Raw genomic sequence first — 20,618 nt, forward strand, 5'->3', positions numbered from 1 at the left:
TAATTGCCACATGTCAGCCCAAGCCTGTATATTGTGTAGGTCTTGCTGTATTTGGACATGGACTGCTGCAGCATCTGAGGAGTTGCGAATGGTGCTGAACATTGTGCAATCATCAGCGAACATCCCCACTTCTGACCTTATGATGGAAGCAGCTGAAGATGGTTGGGCCTAGGACACTACCCTGAGGAACTCCTGCAGTGAAGTCCTGGAGCTGAGGTGACTGACCTCCAACAACAACAACCTCTTACTTTGAGCTAGGTATGACTTCAACCAGCTGAGAGTTTCCCCCATGATCTCCCATTGACTCCAGCTTTGTTCGGGCTCCCTGATGCCACACTTGATCAAATGCTACCTTGATGTCAAGGGCAGTCACACTCACCTCAGAAGTTCAGCTCTTTTGTCCATGTTTGAACCAAGGCTGTAATGAGGTCAGGAGCTGAGTGGCCCTGACAGAACCCAAACTGGGCATCAATGAGCAGGTTATTGCTTTGCAAGTGCTGCTTGATAGCACTGTTGATGACCCGTGCCATTACTTTACTGATGATGGAGAGTAGACTGATGGGGCGGTAATTGGCCGGGTTGGATTTGTCCCGCTTTTTGTGTACAGGACGTACCTGGGCAATTTTCCATGTAGCCGGGTAGATGCCAGTGTTGTAACTGTATTGAAACAGCTTGGCAAGGGGCACGGCAAGTTCTGGAACACAAGTCTTCAGTACTATTGCCGGAATGTTGTCAGGGCCCATAGCCTTTGCAATATCCAGTGCCTTCAGCCGTTTCTTGATAAAACGTGGAGTGCATCGAATTGGTTGAAGACTGGCATCTGTGATGTTAGGGACCTCCGGAGGAAACTGAGATAGGTCATTCCCTTGGCACTTCTGGCTGAAGATTGTAGCAAATGCTTCAGCCTTATCTTCTGCACTGATATGCTGGGCTCCTCTATCATTGAGGATGGGGATGTTTGTGGAGCCACCGCCTCCAGTGAGTTATTTAATTGTCGTCCACCATTCACGACTCAGTGTGGCAGGACCGCAGAGCTTAGATCTGATCCATTGGTTGTGGGATTGCTTAGCCCTGTCTATCACTTGCTGCTTATGCTGTTTGGCACACAAGTAGTTCTATGTTATAGCTTCACCAGGTTGACAACTCATTTTACGCTATGCCTGTTGCTGTTCCTGGCATGCCCTCCTGTACTCTTCATTGAGTCAGGGTTGATCCCCTGGCTTGATGGTAATTGTAGAGCGGGGGATATGCCGGGCCATGAGGTTACAGATTGTGTTCGAGTACAATGCTGCTGCTGATGGCCCACAGCACCTCCTGGATGTCTAGTCTTGAGTTGCTAGATCTGTTCAAAATCTTTCCCATTTAGCACAGTGGTAGTGCCACGCAACACGATGGAGGGTATCCTCAATGTGAAGGCGAGACTTCGTCTCCACAAGGACTGTGTGGTGGTCACTCCTACCAATACTGTCATGGACAGATGCATTTGCGGCAGGTAGGTTGGTGAGGATGAGGTCATAAATGAGGAAGAGCGGTAGAGAGGTTTAGGGAGGGAATTCTAGAGTTTAGGACTTTGCTAAGTGAAGTCATGATCACCAGTGGTGGAGTGATTTAATATCGGATGTCCAGAGGCTAGAATTTGAGGTGTGCAGAAACTTTGGAGAGTTATAGGGTGGCGATTACCAGGTTAGGGGGGGCAGAGGCCATGGACGGATTTGAAAACAAGGGTGAGAATTTTAAAATGTCAGAGTTGCATAACCAAAGTTAGTTTAAGACATTGGTCTTTGACCCACATTTCTCGCCCTCATAATGAATGTGAAATTCTACCATGTTATGATCACTGTTGCCAAGAGGATCCTTTACGATGAGGCCATTAATTAATCCTGTCTCATTACATGTTACCAGCTCGAATATACCCTGCTCCATGGTTGATTTCAGAATGTATTGTTCTAACAAACGGTCCTGAATGCACTGTTTAAACTCATCCTCCTGGCTATCTTTGTCAATTTGATTTGTCCAATGTATATGAAGTTTAAAATCTCCCATGATTATTACTGTACCTTTCTTAGCTCCCATTATTTCTTGGATTTATACATAATCCCACATTGTAGCTACTGTTAGGTGCGGCCTGTAAACTACTCACCAGTGACTTCCTTTCTTGCTATTTCTTATCTGCACCCAAACTGATTCTACATCTTGATCTTCCAAGCCAAAATCATTTCTCACTACTATACTGACCTCATCCTTTATTGACAGAGCTACCCCACCTCCTTTTCCTTTCTTCCTGTCCTTCTGAAATATTAAATACCCTTGAATATTTAGGTCCCAGCCTTGGTCACCATGTAACCATGAGCTGGATTTTACATACCCCCCTCCCCTCCCCACTGGGTCAATTAGCCTTGTTAGTAAGTCTATCGACCAAGATGATAGCTGCCCATGCTGTAATACGGTTGCTGTGGGCAGGCTGTTTTTTGTGGCCTAGATGAAAAACGGCAATAAGAGAGGGGGTGCAACTCATTCAAGGAGGCGGGGTGGGGGGCGCGTCGGTGCCTGTGTGCATTGGGGGCACTGCTAGGACTGCCAGAGCTGCTGGCCACTTTGGCCAACAATTCTCAAGGATGGACTTCACCCACTGAGGGGCAGAAGTCCCATTGTTACCTTGTTTAGCCCATGCTAAGTGTGTTGTGGCTGAAGGGTGGCCTCTTTCCGTTGTGTTGGTTGTTGGCTGCCTTTCCTTCCAGGAGGGTGTGCAGTCTCCCCACATACCTATGTATTTGGCTTTAAGTTTAAGTTTCTTGTTTTGAACTCTGGTTATGTTGCTCAAATTGAATATGGAATTCAGTTGTTTTATGATCGCTTTTCCAAGAGGATCTTTTACTATGAGATTACTAATTAACTATGCCTCATTGCACAAAACTAGTTTAAAATAGTTTTGCTACTAGTTCATGCCACAATGTTCTCTGAAGCTGTTGCAAAAGCATTCTAGAAACTCATCTTCCAAACTGCCTTTGCCCATTTGATTTGTCTAGTCTAAATGAAGATTTAAGTCCCCCATGATTTTATTACAAGCTTCAATTATTTCAGCACAGAAGGAGGTCATTCAGCCCATTGTGTCTGCACCAGCTCTCTAACCAGTTCACTTGTCGCCATCCTCCCACCTTCTCCCCGTAACCCTGCACATTCTTCCTTTTTAGCTAACTATTGCTTCAATTGAACCTGCCTCCATCACACTCTCAGGCAGTGCATTCCAGACCTTAACTACTCACTGTGTGAAAAATTTATCCTCATGTCACTTTTGCTTCTTTTACCAATTACTTTAAATCTGTGCCCTCTTGTTCTCAGTCTTTTCACGAGTGGGAACAGTTTCTCCCTATCTACCCTGTCCAGACTCCTCATGATTTCTTGCTAGATGCTTTGTCTAATGGTATATCTACTATTAGGTGGGCCTATAACTACTACCACCAGTGTTTTACAATCCTTGTTATTCCTAATCTCTCCCCATACTGATTCTACTTCCTGATCTTCTGAGCCCCTTTCTTACTACTGCAGGGGTTGGGAGGGTTGTGCAAAAAGCTAGAATTAGGAACAAAGAATTTGAGGTGGAGGGGTGTTATTGTAGGGTGGAAAAAGGGAGTTCCTTTCTCTCCTGAATTCCATGGCTGCTGCTTGACCTGCTGAGTATTCCCTGCATTTTCTGTTTTTGGTGTTTAAGTGAGTGTTGACTACTGTAATATTAATGTCTTTAATTCCTGTGCTCTCTTTAAAATCTCGTCTCAAGGATCCTTGTTAATTGTCATGTCTTTCTCTGACTCTGGAATAGGTTGCAAGATCTGAAAATCGGCCCATAGCTGCTGGAGAAGTCAGTCGCTTGCAGGCCCTGGTGTTTTTGGGCGGTCAGCTGAGTTTGGCACTTGCTGTTCTCTTATGCTTAAATTATTACAGGCAAGTGAAGCTAACACCTGTTTCTATGTGTGGAATACGAGAAATGTTGACACATATTTTGATAGTCTGATGGTGTTAGAGAATTACACAAACTGTTTTTCTACAAAAGCAAAATACTGTGGATGCTGGAAATCTGAAATAAAAACAGAAAATGCTGGAAATTATCAGCATATTTGGCAGTATCTGTGGGGAGAGAAACGGAGTCAAATCTTTCAGGTCTGTGGCCTTACTTGTGATGAAAAGTCACAGACCTGAAATGTTGGCTGGGTTACTTTGGAGGCAGCAGGGGTCCTGGGGCCAAAAGCAGGCGGGGAATACCCAGGTCGGCAGGCAGCAGGACCTGGGATCGCGTTTTATTCATTGCAGCCAATTAAGCGGCTGTTGCCAGCACTAATTAAGGATGGCACCCTGCTCTGAAGAGCTGCTGGACAGTCAGAGGAAGCAGTGGCCACTGCTAGGGTTACACTTGGAGGACAAAAGTGCATCTAGGACATGCGCCCTTGAAGTAAGATAACTGGGGCTCAGATACACTGAAGCTGGTCAGGCAGGCCCTGGTTTGGGAGAGGGTGCTGCCACTGCTGTCGGGGAGCCCATTCGTTGACAAAGAGTGGCCAATTAGGAGGCTACCCACCTTTCGAGCCCATTCGGAGGCCACCAAAGTTTACTTGGCAGTCTCCCCACTATTCATTCATGGGATGTGGGCACTGCTGGCTAGGCCAGCATTTATTGCTCATCCTTAATTGCCCTTGAGAAGGTTGTGGTGAACTGCCTTTTTGAATCGCTGCAGTCCATATGGTGTAGGTACACCCACAGTGCTGTTGAGTAGAGGGTTCCAGGATTTTGACCCAGCGACAGTGAAGGGATGGCAATATATTTCCAAGTCCGGATAGTGAGTGGCTTGGAAGGGAACTTCCAGGTGACTGTGTTCCCATGTGTCAGCTGCCCTTGTCCTTCTACATGGTAGTGGTCGTGGATTTGGAAGGTGCTGTCGAAGGAGGCTTGGTAAGTTCCTGCATCTTGTAGATGGTACACACTGCTGCCACTGTGTGTCAGTGGTGGAGGGAGTGAATGTTTGTGGATGTGGTGCCAATCAAGTGGGCTGCTTTGTCTTGGATGTTGTCAAGCTTCTTGAGTGTTATTGGAGCTGCACTCATCCAGGCAAGTGGGGTGTATTCCATCACACTCCTGACTTGTGCCTTGTAGATGGCGGATGGCCAGCCCGGCCTGCTGTCAAAATGTTCACGGAGGCAGGAGGTGGCTTATTTAGTCAGTTAAGTGGCTCATTTGTGTTTGAGCTATCTGCCACGCCTTCCCGCCTCCGGGGCCCGTCACCAGAGACCCCATAAAATTCCGACCATTAAATCTGATCCTTTCTTCATTGGTGCTGCATGACATGTTGAGTATTTCCAGCATTTTCTGTTTTTATTATTATTTTTCAATCGTTTTTAGCTAATATGTGCTGTAGTGGGACTCCTTTCTAGAACAGCAGATGTACAAACTCATTTGTTAGCAAATTAGATCGCAAATCTAGGAGTGAGACATTATTTAGCCAAGTGTAACTTGCATGCTGCAGTGTGGGGCTTGAGACTTATTTTCCTCCTTACTCTTCAACTTGCCTCAGTTTAAGTAGCTGTAATATCTGGAACATAACATTGTAAATAAATAAATTCTAAGATTGTCCCTTTAAAAGGCCTGAAGAGGGCAGTATCTCCCTGTTAACAACAGTAATGTTTAATTTTGGTACTGACAGCTTTATTTATTTTACAATATGTAGAGTCATCACACAAACAAGGAATTAGTAATTTAATTTTAATTTCAGAATATAGCCTGAAGGAGCCCTAGTAACTGAAGTCAATAGGGATCTCTTCAGTGGCTGGAGTAATGCCTAGCACAGGGAAAGTTGGTTGTGCTGTTGGGGCTAATCATCCCAGACTCAGGACATTGCTGCACATGTTTCTCAGCTATTCATATTCAGTCCTTGGATATAGGAGCTGTTGGCTTTTATTGCCCATTAGTTGCTGTTCAGAAGACAGTAGTGATCCTTCTTCTTGAACCACTATGTATGGTGAAAGTGTTCCCGTAACCTGTGAGGTGAGGAGTTCACTGCAACAGCAATGAAGGAACAGTGATTATATATCTGAGTCAAGATGATATGCGACTTGGAGGTTTTTATCTCAAGTACATGATTCTTTTGTCCTCTAGGTGGTGGAAGTTATGGATTTGGGAGGTGCTGAAGGAGGAGCCTTTGAGTTTTTGTCGTGCTTTGTGTTTTAGACACTGCAGCCAGTTTTGAAGGGGATGGGTATTTAGGTTGGTGAATTAAGTACTGATCAAGCAAAGTAATCGACAGCACCTCTTTCTATAACTGAATTTACATCTACTTTAATTAAATCATGGACTTGAACAATACAACTATATAAATAGAGTGCATCAATTTCTGTTCTGAAAACTTAAAATCACCTGCAGTGTAATGTGATGTAAAGATAACTAACATTTTATAAAACCTATTGGATAAGACTTGTGTGGAAAAAGGAGCATTTGCTATTCATGTACCAACTTAAGTGCTTTGGATTTGAATAATTTCATCTACTTTGGACTTTGTTGTTTTTAATGTTAGCCAAGATGAATAATGCATTAAACTTAATCTGTGCAGCACCAAAAATTTAATGGGGCAGAATTTTTCCATGGGTTCCTTGATCTGCCACAACTTTGGCAGAAAGCCTGGAGCACAACTTTGGCAGAAAGCCTGGAGAAATGCCACAAACAGCCCCAGAAAGATTAATGTGAAAGTGAGTGTTCTTTCCATAAATACAATCTAAAAGCTGTTAGTAAAAAACCAGTATAAATTCAGTTGGCTCTAGTAATCTTATACTTTGCTAAGTATACTTTGCTAAGATGCCTATTTCTTTCTATTGACAGCATTGTGCTCGGAGCTGCGTCACTGGGACTGGTGGTCATTTACCCCCTGATGAAGAGACTAACGTACTGGCCACAATTAATTCTGGGTGTGTAAAGACTTTGTAATTTCTTAGTAGCTCGTCTTCCAGGAAATAAGTAACTCTTTAAAAACCACAGCTGTAGATAAATTGTCTGAAATAGAGATAATGCTTTTTTTAATTTAAAAAAATAAAGTTCACCTATTATTCAATTTCTGAATTATATGTTGTGTTTTAAAGTGAATAGCTTCATGAAGTCCCAAGCAATTTAAAAATTCAATAAACTGAGATTGAATTTAATTCATTATTCTGCAACTCCAGGATTTACTTTATGTACCAAGGCGAAGACAGATCCATATTCCTTCACTGGAAGCCACTTTGTGAATGATTTGCTTTGTATGTCAGTGACACTAGGAGACCTGACATTCAAAACCCAATATGATGCATTTCTACCAAGCTGCCAAGGCGTGATTTAACTTGTGACTTTTCCCATGGTAGAAGAATAAACAATTGCAAATACAAGGACATAGAATGATAGTATCTTTAAATTGAAAGCACTTCCTTCTCCAGAATTCATTTATGTGGTTTTACTGGAGCTGCACCCAAGTGTTTAACTTGTTAATGTTAAAGAATTACAGATACATCAGTAAATGGGTGAACTTTGTCCACACCTATGTATGATGTCAAATTCTCTTATCCAAATGTGTTTAGTGGACTTTTACGACGTATATTAACTTTGTAATTTATGATCAACAAAGGAGTTTTATTTGACTTTCTATAGTCTGTCTCAATGGAAAACCGTATTTGCAGTAGAGATACATGGAAGCATGTTCTATGTTTTAGACTCCCTTGTTAAGTCCAAATTGAATTCCAAATCTATCGTCTAACCTAAAAGTAAAGGTGTCAATGTATTACAGAATTAAAATTTTTTCTAAATTTAATAAAATTAAAGACTCCAAAAGAAAAAAGTATAATTTTATGTTGAGAATGTGACATGCAGTTGAGTCTCATTCTGCTTTGTTTTAGTTGAATTATAACAGCATACTCTAGAGTATAAACACACAAAGGGTAATTTTCTGATATTGAGCTACTAGCATGGAGCCTTGATGACTGACAATTTATATTGGAATTTTGGGCAGGCATTGTACATTCTTTCTGACCATTTAAATTAATCTGCCTGTTAGTCAAATGATACTGCTGGTGCTGAGCGGCCAAAAGTTCTGAATAGTGACATTCCTGAGCCTATCTGTCTGATTCTTTACACCAAAGCACCAAGCGAGTTCGGTTTCAGTAGCTCCCCATCACCAAGCACAGTTTACAGAATGCATTAAACAGTGCAGAGTTTAAGGTTCCCAGGCTTTCCATTAGCTGGAGATGACATCCTATAGGAGCTTGTTCAAGCAGCTTGCCGAAGCTAGAGACATTTATAAAACGCTAGGAAAATACATGCGGCCCAAAGCATGTCAACCAAGACTCAACTTAGGCAATATCAGCATCCCTTCAGGATCCCTGGGTCTCAACTTAATTCCTTTTTTTGTCCCTGTAAGAAACATAATAATAGGAGCAGAAGTAGACCCTCCGGCCCCTCAAACTGACCCTGCCATTCAATAAGATCGTGGCTGATCTGCCCCAGGCCTCAACTCCTCTTTCATGCCAGCTCCTCATAGCCCTCAACTCCCCGATATTTCAAAAATCTATCTACCTCCTCTTTAAGTACTATCAGTGATCTCGCCTCCTCAACTCTCTGGGGTAGAGAATTCCAGACATTCACCACCCTCTGAGAGAAGAAATTCCTTTGCATCTCAGTTTTAAATGAGTGTCCCCTTATTCTGTAACTATGTCCCCTAGTTCGAGAATCCCCCACTTGTGGAAACATCTTCTCAACATCTACCCTGTCAAGCCCCCTCAGAACCTTGTACATTTCAATAAGATCACCCCTCATTCTTCTAAACTCTAATGAATGATGGCCTAATCTGTTTAGCCGTTCTTGATAAGTCAACCCCTTCATCCCAGAAATCAGCCTAGTGAATCTCTTTTTTGAACTGCCTCCAATGCCAGTACATCCTTTCTTGAATACGGGTACCAAAACTGTACACAGTACTCCAGGTGCGGCCTCACCAACACCCTGTACAGTTGCAACAAGACTTCCCTATTTTTAAACTGCAACCCCTAGCAATACAGGCCAAAATTCCATTTGCCACTTTAATTACTTGCTGCACCTGCATGTTAACTTTTTGTTTCATGCACAAGAACACCCAGATTCCTCTGTGCTGCACTTTTTTGGAGTATCTCTCCATTTAAATAATAGTCTGCCTTTTGATTCTTCCTACCAAAGTGCATGACCTCACAGTTTCCTATATTAAACTCCATCTGCCAAGTTTTTGCCTATTCACTCAACCTGTCTATATCCCCTTGCAAATTCCTTATGTCCTCATCACAACGTGTCCTCCCATCTATTTTTGTATGGTAAGCAAATTTGAATACATTACACCCTGCCCCCTCCTCCAAGTCATTAATATAAGTAGTAAATAATTGAGGCCCTAGGACTGATCCTTGTGCCACTCCACTAGTAACGTCTTTCCAACCTGAAAAAGATCCATTAATCCTGAGTCTGTCTTCTGTATATTAACCAATCCTCAATCCATACTAATACATTACCCCCAATACCATGAACTCTTATCTTGTGCGATAACCTATTATGTGGCATCTTATCGAATGCCTTCTGGAAATCCAAATACACTACATCTACCGGTTTCCCTTTATCAACTCTGCTTATTATATGCTCAAAGAACTCTAACAAATTTTCAAATGTGACTTTCCCTTTCACAAAACCATGTTGACTCTGTTTGATTGCGTTAAGCTTTTCTAAATGTTCTGCTATTTCTTCCTTAATAATGGACTGTAGCATTTTCCCAATGACAATATTAGGCTGACTGGCCTATAGTTTCCTACTTTTTGTCTCCCTCCCTTCTTGAACAGGGGCATCACAGTAGCAGTTTTCCAATCCACTGGGACCCTCCTGGAATCCAGTGAGTTCTGGAATATTTCACCCAATGTCTCCAATATCTCTGCCGCCACTTCCTTTAAAATCCTTGGATGCATGCCATCAGGTCCTGGTGACTTGTCTACCCTTAGTCCCATTAGCTTCTCAAATACTTTCTCCCTCGTGATAGAGGCTGTTAAAAGATTTTTCCTCCCATTAGCTCCTTGCTTATCTGATATCTTTGGAATGTTTATAGTGTCCTCCACCGTGAAGAATGCAAAATATTGATTTAAATTACCTGCCGTTTCCCTGTTCCCCGTTATCAATTTTCCAGTCGCATCTTCCAAGGGACCCATGCTCACTTTAGCCACTCTCTTTTTATATATATTCCACCATGTTGTGATTGCTACCCCCTAGAGGATCCTTAACTATGAGATCTCTTATTAATCCTACCTCATTACACATTACTAGATCTAAAATAGCTTGTTCCCGGGTAAGTTCTGCAACGTATTGCTTTAAGAAACAATCCCTGATGCACTCTGCAAATTCCTCTTCCATGTTACCCCTGCCAATCTGATTTGCCCAGTCAATATGCAGATTAAAATCACCCATGACAATTGTAGCACCCTTCTCACATGCCTCCATTATTTCCTGATTTATACTTTGCCCTACGGTGAAGCAACTCTTCGGGGACCTATAGACGACTCCCACCTGTGACCTCTTCCCCTTCCTATTCCTTATTTCCACCCAAACTGATCCCACGTCACGATCTATTGCACCTATATCACTACTCACCACTGCACTGATACCTTCCTTTATTAACAAAGCTACCCTGCCTCCTTTTCCTTTTTGCCTATTTTTCCGGAACATTGAATACCCTTGAATATTGAGTTCCCAGTCTTGGTCACCCTGCAACCACATCTCTGTAATAGCGATCAAGTCATATCCATCTATTTCTATTTGTGCTGTCAACTCATCTATCTTGTTACAAATGCTGCATGCATTCAGGTAAAGAGCCTTAAGCTTTGACTTTTTACCATTATTACTCATTCTGGTTCTAATTTCTGCTGCACTCTTCTGCTTATATTTTCTGCCCCTTCCTGTCACGCTTTGTTATCGTTCACCTCTTCACTACGTTGCACCTCTGCTCTCTCGATTTTTGATTTTTTAAACTTCCCTCAATTGAACTGTGCCCCCCCCCCCCCCCCCCCCCACACACACACACACACACACACACACACTAATTAATTTGGGAATTCAGCTAGTAAACAAAATATCCATTCTAGGCAATCAACGAGACCGCAGGAATGCAGCTGCTTCTTTCTCCTTTGCCCACTCAGTGGCTCCTTGATACAGCACTCCTAATGACAGCAGGGCCACTGGATCAATTGTTCCACATAGGGTGGGGCACAGTTCAGTAGATAGTGGAAAATTGTTGTCCTTTGTGTGGCTTTTTAAGCTTTCTGTTGCTTTTCCCTAGAAGCCCCAGATATATGGATGTTTCAGGTTGTGACCTTCCGTCAGAGTCCAAGACAAATGTTTTTTAAAATTTGTTCACAGGATTTGGGTGCCGTTGGCTAGGCCAGCATTTGATGCACATCCCTAATTGCCTTTCAGAAGGTGGTGGTCAGCCATCTGTAATGGTTGAATGGTTGTCAAGCTAAAACATTAACCACCCCTTCATCTCTTGGATGTAGTCTGATTAGCTGAGTATTTCCAATTTTAGTAACATCTTGTTTTTTGTATGGGTGTTTGAAGACTTCAGGCTGGCTAGTAAATTGTCAGTCGCTCTCCTATAGATCATTTACAGCATGTGACTGGAAGGCTGGCTGTAAGCAGTTAGCCAGAAGGATCCCAACTTGAGCACTGGGAGCAGGAAGCCCCACATGCAGTATCTTGGACAAAAAAAAAGTTTCCATACAAGTGTGGCATTTATCATCAATAATATCCTCTCTGGTAACAGTTTCTTGGAGGTAGGAAGAACTCCGCATGTACTTCACATATATTTGGATGTCTTGCTTATCCAATTATGTTTGGTGAAATCACTGGAGGAAGCAGTTCGCATTATATGGCCTCGGCTCAAATCCTGAGAAATGTCAGTCATTTCAAAATTATTTCCAGAAGCGCTTAAGCCATAGGATTTCTATAAAGGGCCTTTATGGTAAAAGCCCTTTATGCTGTTTTTCTGGGATTTCAATTTTATTTTTTGCCAAAGTTACAATGAATGATCGGAAATCCTCTCCCTAGAGAAGTTAGTCCCACAGTGTGACTACCTTCTGCTAGATTTTAAATAGGGTGTTGCAGGGTGGTGTGAGGGTGGAGTAGAGATTTGTAAAACCTTTTCTTAAGCAAATAGGGATTTCTTTTCCAGGCTTTGTAAGAGTAATAAAACGATAGTGAGTCAACATCTTGTTTTGCATCACTCCCGATTTTTAGTTTCTAACATTTATTTTACTCAAGATTCAAGATTCTCAAACCTCCAATACATCAACACAGCATGCCACAGAATTGTCTACTTTAAGGCATGGTGAAAATTTAAACTGCTATTTATGGGTGACTTTAATCTACATATAGACTGGGCAAACCAAATTAGCAATAATTCTGTGGCAGACAAATTCCTGGAGTGTGTGTGAGGTGGTTTTTTTTTTAGACCAATACGTCGAACCAACTAGGAAACAGGCTATCTTAGGTTTGGTATTGTGCAATGAGAAGGGGTTAATTGATAACCTCGTTGTGCAGGGTCCTTTAGGGAACAGTGACCATAACACAAGAATTCTTCATTAGGATGGAAAGTGAAGTAGTCCAATCCCAGACTATGGTGCTAAATCTAAATAAAACTACGAAGGTATGAGGCATGAGTTAGCTAAGATAGATTGGGGAACTTCTTTAAAAAGCATGATGGTGGATAGGCAATGGATAATATTTAAGGAACGAATGTATGCATTGCAATGGTTATACATTCCTTTCTGGTACAAAAACACAACAGGAAAAGCGGCCCAAACATGGCTTAAAAAATAAATTAAGGATAGTATTAGATCCAAAGAGGAGTCATATAAAGCTGCTAGAAAAAGTAGCAAGCCTGAGGATTGGGAGCAGTTTAGAATTCAGCAAAGGAGGACCAAGAGATTGATTAAGAGTGGAAAAATAGAGTATGAGCGTAAACTTGCAAGGAACATAAAAATAGACTGCAAAAGCTTCTATAAGTATGTAAAAAGAAAAAGATTAGTGAAGACAAATGTAGGCCCCTTACAGTCTGAAACGGGAGTCTAGTGAAAAGGAGGAATTGAAAGAAATTAGCATTACTAAAAAAAAACTGCTGGAGACATTAATGGGACTGAAAGCCGATAAATCCCCAGGGCCTGATAGTCTATATCCCAGGGTACTAGAGGAGGTGACCATGGAAATAGTGGATGCATTAGTTGTCATCTTCCAAAATTCTGTAGATTCTGAAACAGCTCCGTCACATTGGTGGGTGGCAAATGTAACTTCACTATTTAAATAGGAGGGAGGAAGAAAACAGGGAATTACAGACCAGTTAGCCTAACATCAGTAGTAGGGAAAATGCTAGAGTCTATTATAAAGCATTTGATAACAGGACACTTAGAAAACATCAAAGGAATTAGAAAAAGTCAACATGGATTTTTGAAAGGGAAATTGTTGCCAAAATTTTCCCCCTGTCGTGGGGGAAGAGCGGGTGCGGGCACGAGCGGTCGGGTTCCCAATCGGCACCCCCAGTTGGGGGCACACTGCCATTTTATGTGGGCAGGCCAATTAAGGCCCGCCCAGCGTGACACCCGCCAGGAAGTGCTATGTGCTCCCTGTGCAGTGGGGGGTGGGGTGGGGGGGGATGGGATTCCCTCAGCTGGGAGTGTGCTCTTTCACGTATGCGCGCGAAAAAGCGCACAGATCTCCCTGATGCTAAGTACTGCCTCGGAGATCGGCTCAGATTTTCAACTTTTAATAAAGGAGTTTAAAAATTTTCCCTGCCATGTCCCATCGTGTGACACTGCCATATAAGTTGGGACATATCTATAACTTTTATTTAAACCTTTCATTAAAATTTAAATACCCTCATGAAACCCCAACCCACCAGTGGATGAGGTTCCATGATTTTTCACAAGCTTGCTGGGTTCCCGGCCTGCCCGCCAACCTTAAGGTTGGACGGGCAGGTCCGTTAATGAGCTGAATTGGTTTTCTAATGGCCTTAATAGGCTGTTGACAGGTTGGCGGGCGCGCATCCGACTCGGCTGTACCCCCACCGACCTGAAAATGGAAATGACATGGGGTGATGTCGGGAGTTCCACCCAATGTCACCCCGTGTCATTTTATGTGTTGGCGAGCGGGCCCCGCCCCCGCTCGCCAACCAGAAGATCCTGCCCCATGTTTGACAAATCTACTGGAATTTTTTGAGGATGTAACTAACAGAATAGATGAGGGCGAACCAGTGGATGTGTTGTATTTGGATTTTCAGAAAGCTTATGATAAGAGATTACTGTGCAGAATTAAAGCACATGGGATTGGGGGTAATATATTGGCATACATTAAGAATTGGTTAACAGGAAACAGAGTAGGAGTAAATGGGTCTTTTTCGGATTGGCAGGTGGTGACTAGTGGGGTACTGCAGGGGTCAGTGCTTGGGCCCCAGCTATTCACAATATAGATCAATGATTTGGATGAGGGAACCAAATGTAATATTTCCAAGTTTGTTGACGACACGAAACTTGGTGGGAATGTGAGTGGTGAGGAGGATGTTAATAGGCTTCGAAGTGACTTAGCCAAGTTGAGTGCGTGGGCAAATACGTGGCAGATGTAGTATAACGTGGATAAGTGTAAAGTTATCCAGTTCAGTAGGAAAACAGATGGCAGACTATTATTTAAATGGTGATAGATTGGGAAATGTTGATGTACAAAGGGACCTGGATGTCCTTGTACGCCAATCACTGAAAGCAAGCAGTTTAGGCAAACGGTATGCTGGCCTTCATTATGAGAGCACTTGAGTACAGGAGCAAGGATATCTTACTGCAGCTATACAGGGCCTTGGTGAGACCACACCTGGAGTTTTGGTTTCCTTTCCTAAGAAAGGATATCCTTGCCATAGAGGGAGCGCAGCAAAGGTTCATCGGCTGATCCCTGGGATGGCAGGATTGTTGTATGAAGAGAATTTGGGTTGACTAGGCCTGTATTCACTGGAGTTTAAGAGGGGATCGCAGTGAAATGTATAAAATCCCGACAGACTAGATGCAGGGATGATGTTTCCTCTTGCTGGCAGAGGGGCGTGTCTAGAACAAGGGGCCACAGTCTCAGGTTATGGGGTGGGCCATTTGGAACTGAGATGAGGAGAAACTTCTTCACTCGGAGGGTGGTGAACCTGTGAAATTCTCTACCACAGAAGGCTGTGAAGGCCAAATCACAATATATTTAACAAGGAATTAGGTAGATTTCTAGACTGTAAAGGTGCCATGGAGTATGGGGAGAGCGGGAGTATGGCATTGAGGTAGAGGATCAGTTATGATCATATTGAATGGCAGAGCAGCCTCAAAGGTCAAATAACCTATTGCTCCTATTTTCGATGAATTTAAACCAGCACATAGAAACAAAGGAGAATTTTGAGAGGTGTACAGTATTTAATTTTGTGGCACTGAAAAGTGACCTCCACACCCCTCAACCCCATTCCCAACCACCACACCACCCATGTGCACACAGCATCAGATTGCCTCTAAAATGATTCCAGGGATTTCACTTGCCATTTTTCAAGCAGATTTTTAACCAAGAGCACTTGTGTGGCAGTTGCTGCAAATAGCTTCTGACTTTCAGGCAGTTTGTAGTTTTTTGGCAGGCTTTTCCAAAAAAAGAATCAGAACCATGAAGCAGCCCAAAGGTCGGAAACAGTAGCCTGAATTTTCCAGTTTGGGGGCTGGGAGGTGCGGAGCGGGAGCAAACCCGATCGCCATCTGCGATCAGGTCCATGCCACCGTTTTACGCGGACGGGCCAATTCGATTCCCGAGGATAGCGGGAGGACAGGCGCGCACAGACCGCCGTGTCCAATGGCGACCCAGCAGCCTGTTTCAATGAAGGCCTGGCAGCCTTTTCTAGGCTGCTCACAATGGCAAGTGCAAGGCCACAGCAGAGTGCATCTGGTGAGCAGGCCAGGCCGGAGGGTAGGGCAGCGGGACAGGCCAGGCCAGAGGGTAGAGCACGGAGCCAGTGTGTCCCCCGTTTCTCGGATGACTGCCTTGCTGCCCTCCTTGAGGAGGTGGCAGCATGGCGGGAGGTGCTGGTCTCCCACGATGGGAGCAGGAGGCCCCCCCACATGACGAAACGTGCCTGGCAGGAGGTAGCGGAGGTGGTGAGCTCCCGCGACATGGTGCGGCGTACCTGGATCCGGTGTCGCAAGTGCTTCAACGACTTGTTGCGCTCTGGCAGGGTGAGTACCATGTTGGCATTGGGCATTTAACCCAGCAGGTCAGCTTACCCCCCTGCAGCCCAATCCCCCAAGTCCAAGTGTCGTGACTGCATTGAATCATTGACGGTATTTGTCCTTCGCTGGGTGGGCAAAGAGATCTTGCCCATGCTAAGGTCAGCCTGAGAGAGTGATGAGATGTGTTTTTCCCCTGCAGCATGTGTTACACTGAGTCCCACATGACTGGTGTGGGGGCAACCTGGAGGAGCTGCACCTAGGCGCTGTATTAGTACTCCAGGACATGTCCTAGTCAGGATGATGAGATGGTGGGAGGGGAGCTTCACAGTGGCGTGGCAACAAACTATCTTCTGCGCTCCACATTCTTGCGCCTCCTTGCTATGGAAGGATATACTGTGTGGTGCCTAATGTGATGTAGGCAGCATGTGTCCAAGGTGGGGGTGGGAGGATGGGGAGCAGGCTTACCGTCTTTGTGCGAATGCTCGGCAGCAGCGGGGTGAGGAGGCACTGGAACCCTTATACATCCCACTCTGGTTGGGGTGGGCCGTGTGTGAACAGAGTCCATGTGCAATTTGCACAAGTCAATGCTGTTAGAACCATAGAACACTACAGCACAGAAAACAGGCCATTCGGCCCTTCTAGTCTGTGCCGAAATATTATTCCGCTAGTCCCATTGACCTGCACCCAGTCCATAACCCTCCAGACCTCTCCCATCCATGTATCTATCTAATTTATTCTTAAAACTTAAGAGTGAGGCCACATTTACCACGTCAAATGGTAGCTCGTTCCACACTCTCACCACTCTCTGAGTTAAGAAGTTGCCCCTAATGTTCCCCCTAAACCTTTCCCCTTTCACCCTAAAGCCATGTCCTCTCATGTTTATTTCTTCTAATCTAATCTAATCTAAATCTCATTTTCAGGAGAAGAATGCTCATAACGCGGCAGAGCGTGCAAGGACTGGCGTCAGGCGGCCAGTTGCAGATCGCTATCCTAAGCCGTTTCAAGCAGGAGGCCCTGGATTTGGAGAGGCACCATTCACCCAGGTCCACTAGTGTCGGTCCAGCAGAGCGTGTGGGAGGATCTGGCGGAGATACATGAGACTGTGCTTGGCTTGGTGGAGGAGTCTAGGCGGACGCTCGCCGAAGCAATGAGCCACATGTCCGAGTGCCATGCGTCCTCCATGGAGAGACTGGCGACTGTCATGGAGAGCCTACTCCAGGCGACCCGTCAGGGCTTCCTGGGGATGCGCTCTGACCAGCAAGCCCTCACATCAGATGGTCAGTGCCAGTGTGGGAGATGGTGTGGGCATCAAGTTTCCCAGCTCGGTGCCCATCTATCCATGGAGAGCACGGAGGTCCGAAGCAAGCTCATGTCAGCGCAGTAGCTGCCTGTCGTCTCTGCAAGCTCCTCTCAGGGCGCTCTGGATGAGGGCGGCAGCTCCTCCGCCCCTCTCCCAGTGACCGTATCATCCGGTGAGGCTGTGATGATGGGGGAGATGCCAGCTGTGGAACTAGCAGCTCCCCCTGCAGGCGGGGCCAGCACAGGCTCTACAGGCCAGAGAACGCCTGCCAAGGTCATCAAGGCCAACGGGACAGCAGAGCCAGGAGGCTGTCTCAGATGCCACTCCGAGCGATGGGGCAGCACCAAGACGTAGCATCCGGAAACGAAAGCATAAGGCACCTTAGGCACACCACGGGTTTCTCGCTGGTGCTTTTATGTTGGCCTGAAATGAGACCCTTATGATTTCATTTGATTTGTAACACCATTGACTTTTTTTTATAATAAGTTGCTTTGCTTGACAAAATAAGTTCAGATAAGTCACTATGGCTGAGGCTGCCTCTTTTCTTCTGCATGTGTATGGTTTCCAAAACTGTAATGAGCGCTTTGTTGGACATTCAGCTTTATTAACAAGGCCCTTAGTTACTGTTGTCAACCTGGCAGATTTTGCACTTAGGTGTCGAGTATCGAGCCTACAGCCCAGGCTTGTCCTGGTGGACCATCTATGGTGTGCTAGCTGAAAGTTCAATGGATTAAAGCCTCCCGGGTGTCCCTGCCTCCCTGGAGTATGCCCAGGTGAGCATCTACCCCCTCAGCATTTCCCTGTGCATGCTACTTCTCGGACTCGCCGCTGAACTCATCGTGTGCAGTCGCAGCCACTGTGTCGACGTCTTCATCGTCCACTGCATCCCCCCTTTCCAGTGCAAGATTGTGGAGGCACGATCTGGGGGGTGCTGGAGTGTGCCCCCTGAGCGGTCCAGGCATCAGAAGTGCATTTTGAGAAGACCCGATGGTTCTCTCCAGCACAGCCCTTGTGGAAGCGTGGCTCCTATTGTAGCACTGCTCAGCTCCTGTTCTTGGATGGCGGAGAGGTGTCATGAGCCACCTTCTTCGGGGATAGCCCTCATCACCGAGCAACCATCCATCAAGCCGGCTGGAGCACCGAAGAGCCCTGGCACCTGGGAGTGTCTGAGGATGTAGGTGTTGTGGGAGCTGCCTGGGTACCTTGCACAGACTTGTAAAATCAGCATCCTGTGATCACACACTATCTGCACGTTCATGGAGTGGAAGCCCTTTCTGTTGACGAAGGCACTGGGCTCACCTGCTGGCGCCTTGATGGCCACGTGTGCAGTCTATTGCACCCTGGACACGGGGGAAGCCAGCAGTTGCCGTGAAGCCTCTGGCTCGCTGTGTTTGGCTTGCCTGGTCCCAACGGAAGTGAATGAAGGTCAATGCACGGCTGAACAGAGCGTCTGTAACCTGCTTGACACAAGTGTGGACAGCTGATTGGGAAGCACCGCAAAGATTACCCACCGACCCCTGGAAGGAGCCAGTGGCATAGAAGTTGAGGGCAGCTGTGACCTTTAGAGCCGCTGGCATGGGATGTCCACCCACACAGTTAGGGGAGATCTCAGGCCCAACCATCTGACAGATATAGTTGATTGTCTCCCTTGAGAGACAGAACCTCTTTTGGCGCTGCACCTCAGACATATTGAGGTAGCTGTTTTGCCGCCTGTATACCCTGGCAGCAGGACAGTGGCGTCTTCTGCGGCCCCTTCCGCCTTGGACTTCCTGTTGGCCCTGCGCCAATCCTCCCAAAGGTGGCGCCCCTGGACCATAAGACATAGGAGCAGAAATTAGGCCAATCGGCCCATCGAGTCTGCTCTGTCATTCAATCATGGCTGATAAGTTTCTCAACCCCATTCTCCCGCCTTCTCCCTGTAACCTTTGATCCCCTTACCAATCAAGAACCTATCTATCTTGGTCTTAAATACACTCAATGACCTGGCCTCCAAGGCCTTCTGTGGCAATGAATTCCATAGATTCACCACTCTCTGGCTAAAGAAGTTTCTCCTCATCTCTGTTCTAAAAGGTCTTCCCTTTACTCTGAGGCTGTGCCCTCGGGTCCTAGTAGCCCTCCTATTAATGGAAACATCTTCCCCACGTCCACTCTATCCATGCCTTTCAGTATTCTGTAAGTTTCAATCAGATCCCCCCTCATCCTTCTAAACTCCATCGAGTATAGACCCAGAGTCCTCAAACGTTCCTCATATGTTAAGCCTTTCATTCCTGAGATCGTCCTCGTGAACCTCCTCTGGACCCTCTCCAGGGCCAGAACATCCTTCCTGAGATACGGGGCCCAAAATTGCTCACAATATTCTAAATGTGGTCTGACCAGAGCCTTATAAAGCCTCAGCAGCACATCCCTGCTTTTATATTCTAGTCCTCTCGAAATAAATGCCAAAATTGCATTTGCCTTCCTAATTACCAACTCAAGAGGCTGAATGTGCACTCCTGGCCTCCTCCCCCTTCTAGCCGACCCTTCCTCCTCAGTCGAACTTCCTCCAGTGGACAGTTCAGATCCCATTCCCAGGCTAAGGGAAGGCTTCCTGAAACCTGCAGGCCCAGAAAAGGTTCCTCACTGCAGAGTGCTGACCTGAAGGTTAAGAGTCCAGAAAAAGCAGCTGGTATGCGTTTTGAAGTACTGCAGATCACACAGACAAGTTTGAAAAACTTTCAAAATTAAATACTTGACTGTGCACATTCACGACCCCAGTGAGCCCTCTTATCCCACCCGTGGTGAGCTTAATACAAATGTGTCCTACCCGCCTGCCCATTGCGCCCGTGCGCCGACCCGAAGATTGTAAGGGCGCCGAAAAATCGGCGTCGATTGAACACTCAAGGGCCTTAAGTGGCCCATTAATTAATGGCGGGCGCATGTTGGACATCATTACGTGCCCGCCCAGCAAAGTATCACGATGGCGTATGGTGATGTCAGGATGCTCGCCCGACGTCACTGCGCATCATTTTACGCATGGACGGCCCCTGCACAACAACGGGAAA

At 45.4% G+C, this 20,618-nt stretch overlaps 1 protein-coding gene across 1 annotated transcript in view; it reads left to right on the forward strand.

Moving 5' to 3' along the window:
• Positions 1-20,618, forward strand: part of coq2 (coenzyme Q2 4-hydroxybenzoate polyprenyltransferase) — a 53,030-nt gene that overhangs the window by 12,036 nt on the left and 20,376 nt on the right. The window contains exons 3-4 of the mRNA XM_078544442.1: positions 3,818-3,939; positions 6,859-6,944. Of these exons, the coding sequence (XP_078400568.1) occupies positions 3,818-3,939; positions 6,859-6,944 (208 nt within the window). The remainder of the gene's footprint in view (positions 1-3,817; positions 3,940-6,858; positions 6,945-20,618) is intronic.

This window comes from Cetorhinus maximus, chromosome 1 (genome assembly GCF_964194155.1).
Source record: "Cetorhinus maximus chromosome 1, sCetMax3.hap1.1, whole genome shotgun sequence".
Taxonomy (NCBI): Eukaryota; Metazoa; Chordata; class Chondrichthyes; order Lamniformes; family Cetorhinidae; genus Cetorhinus; species Cetorhinus maximus.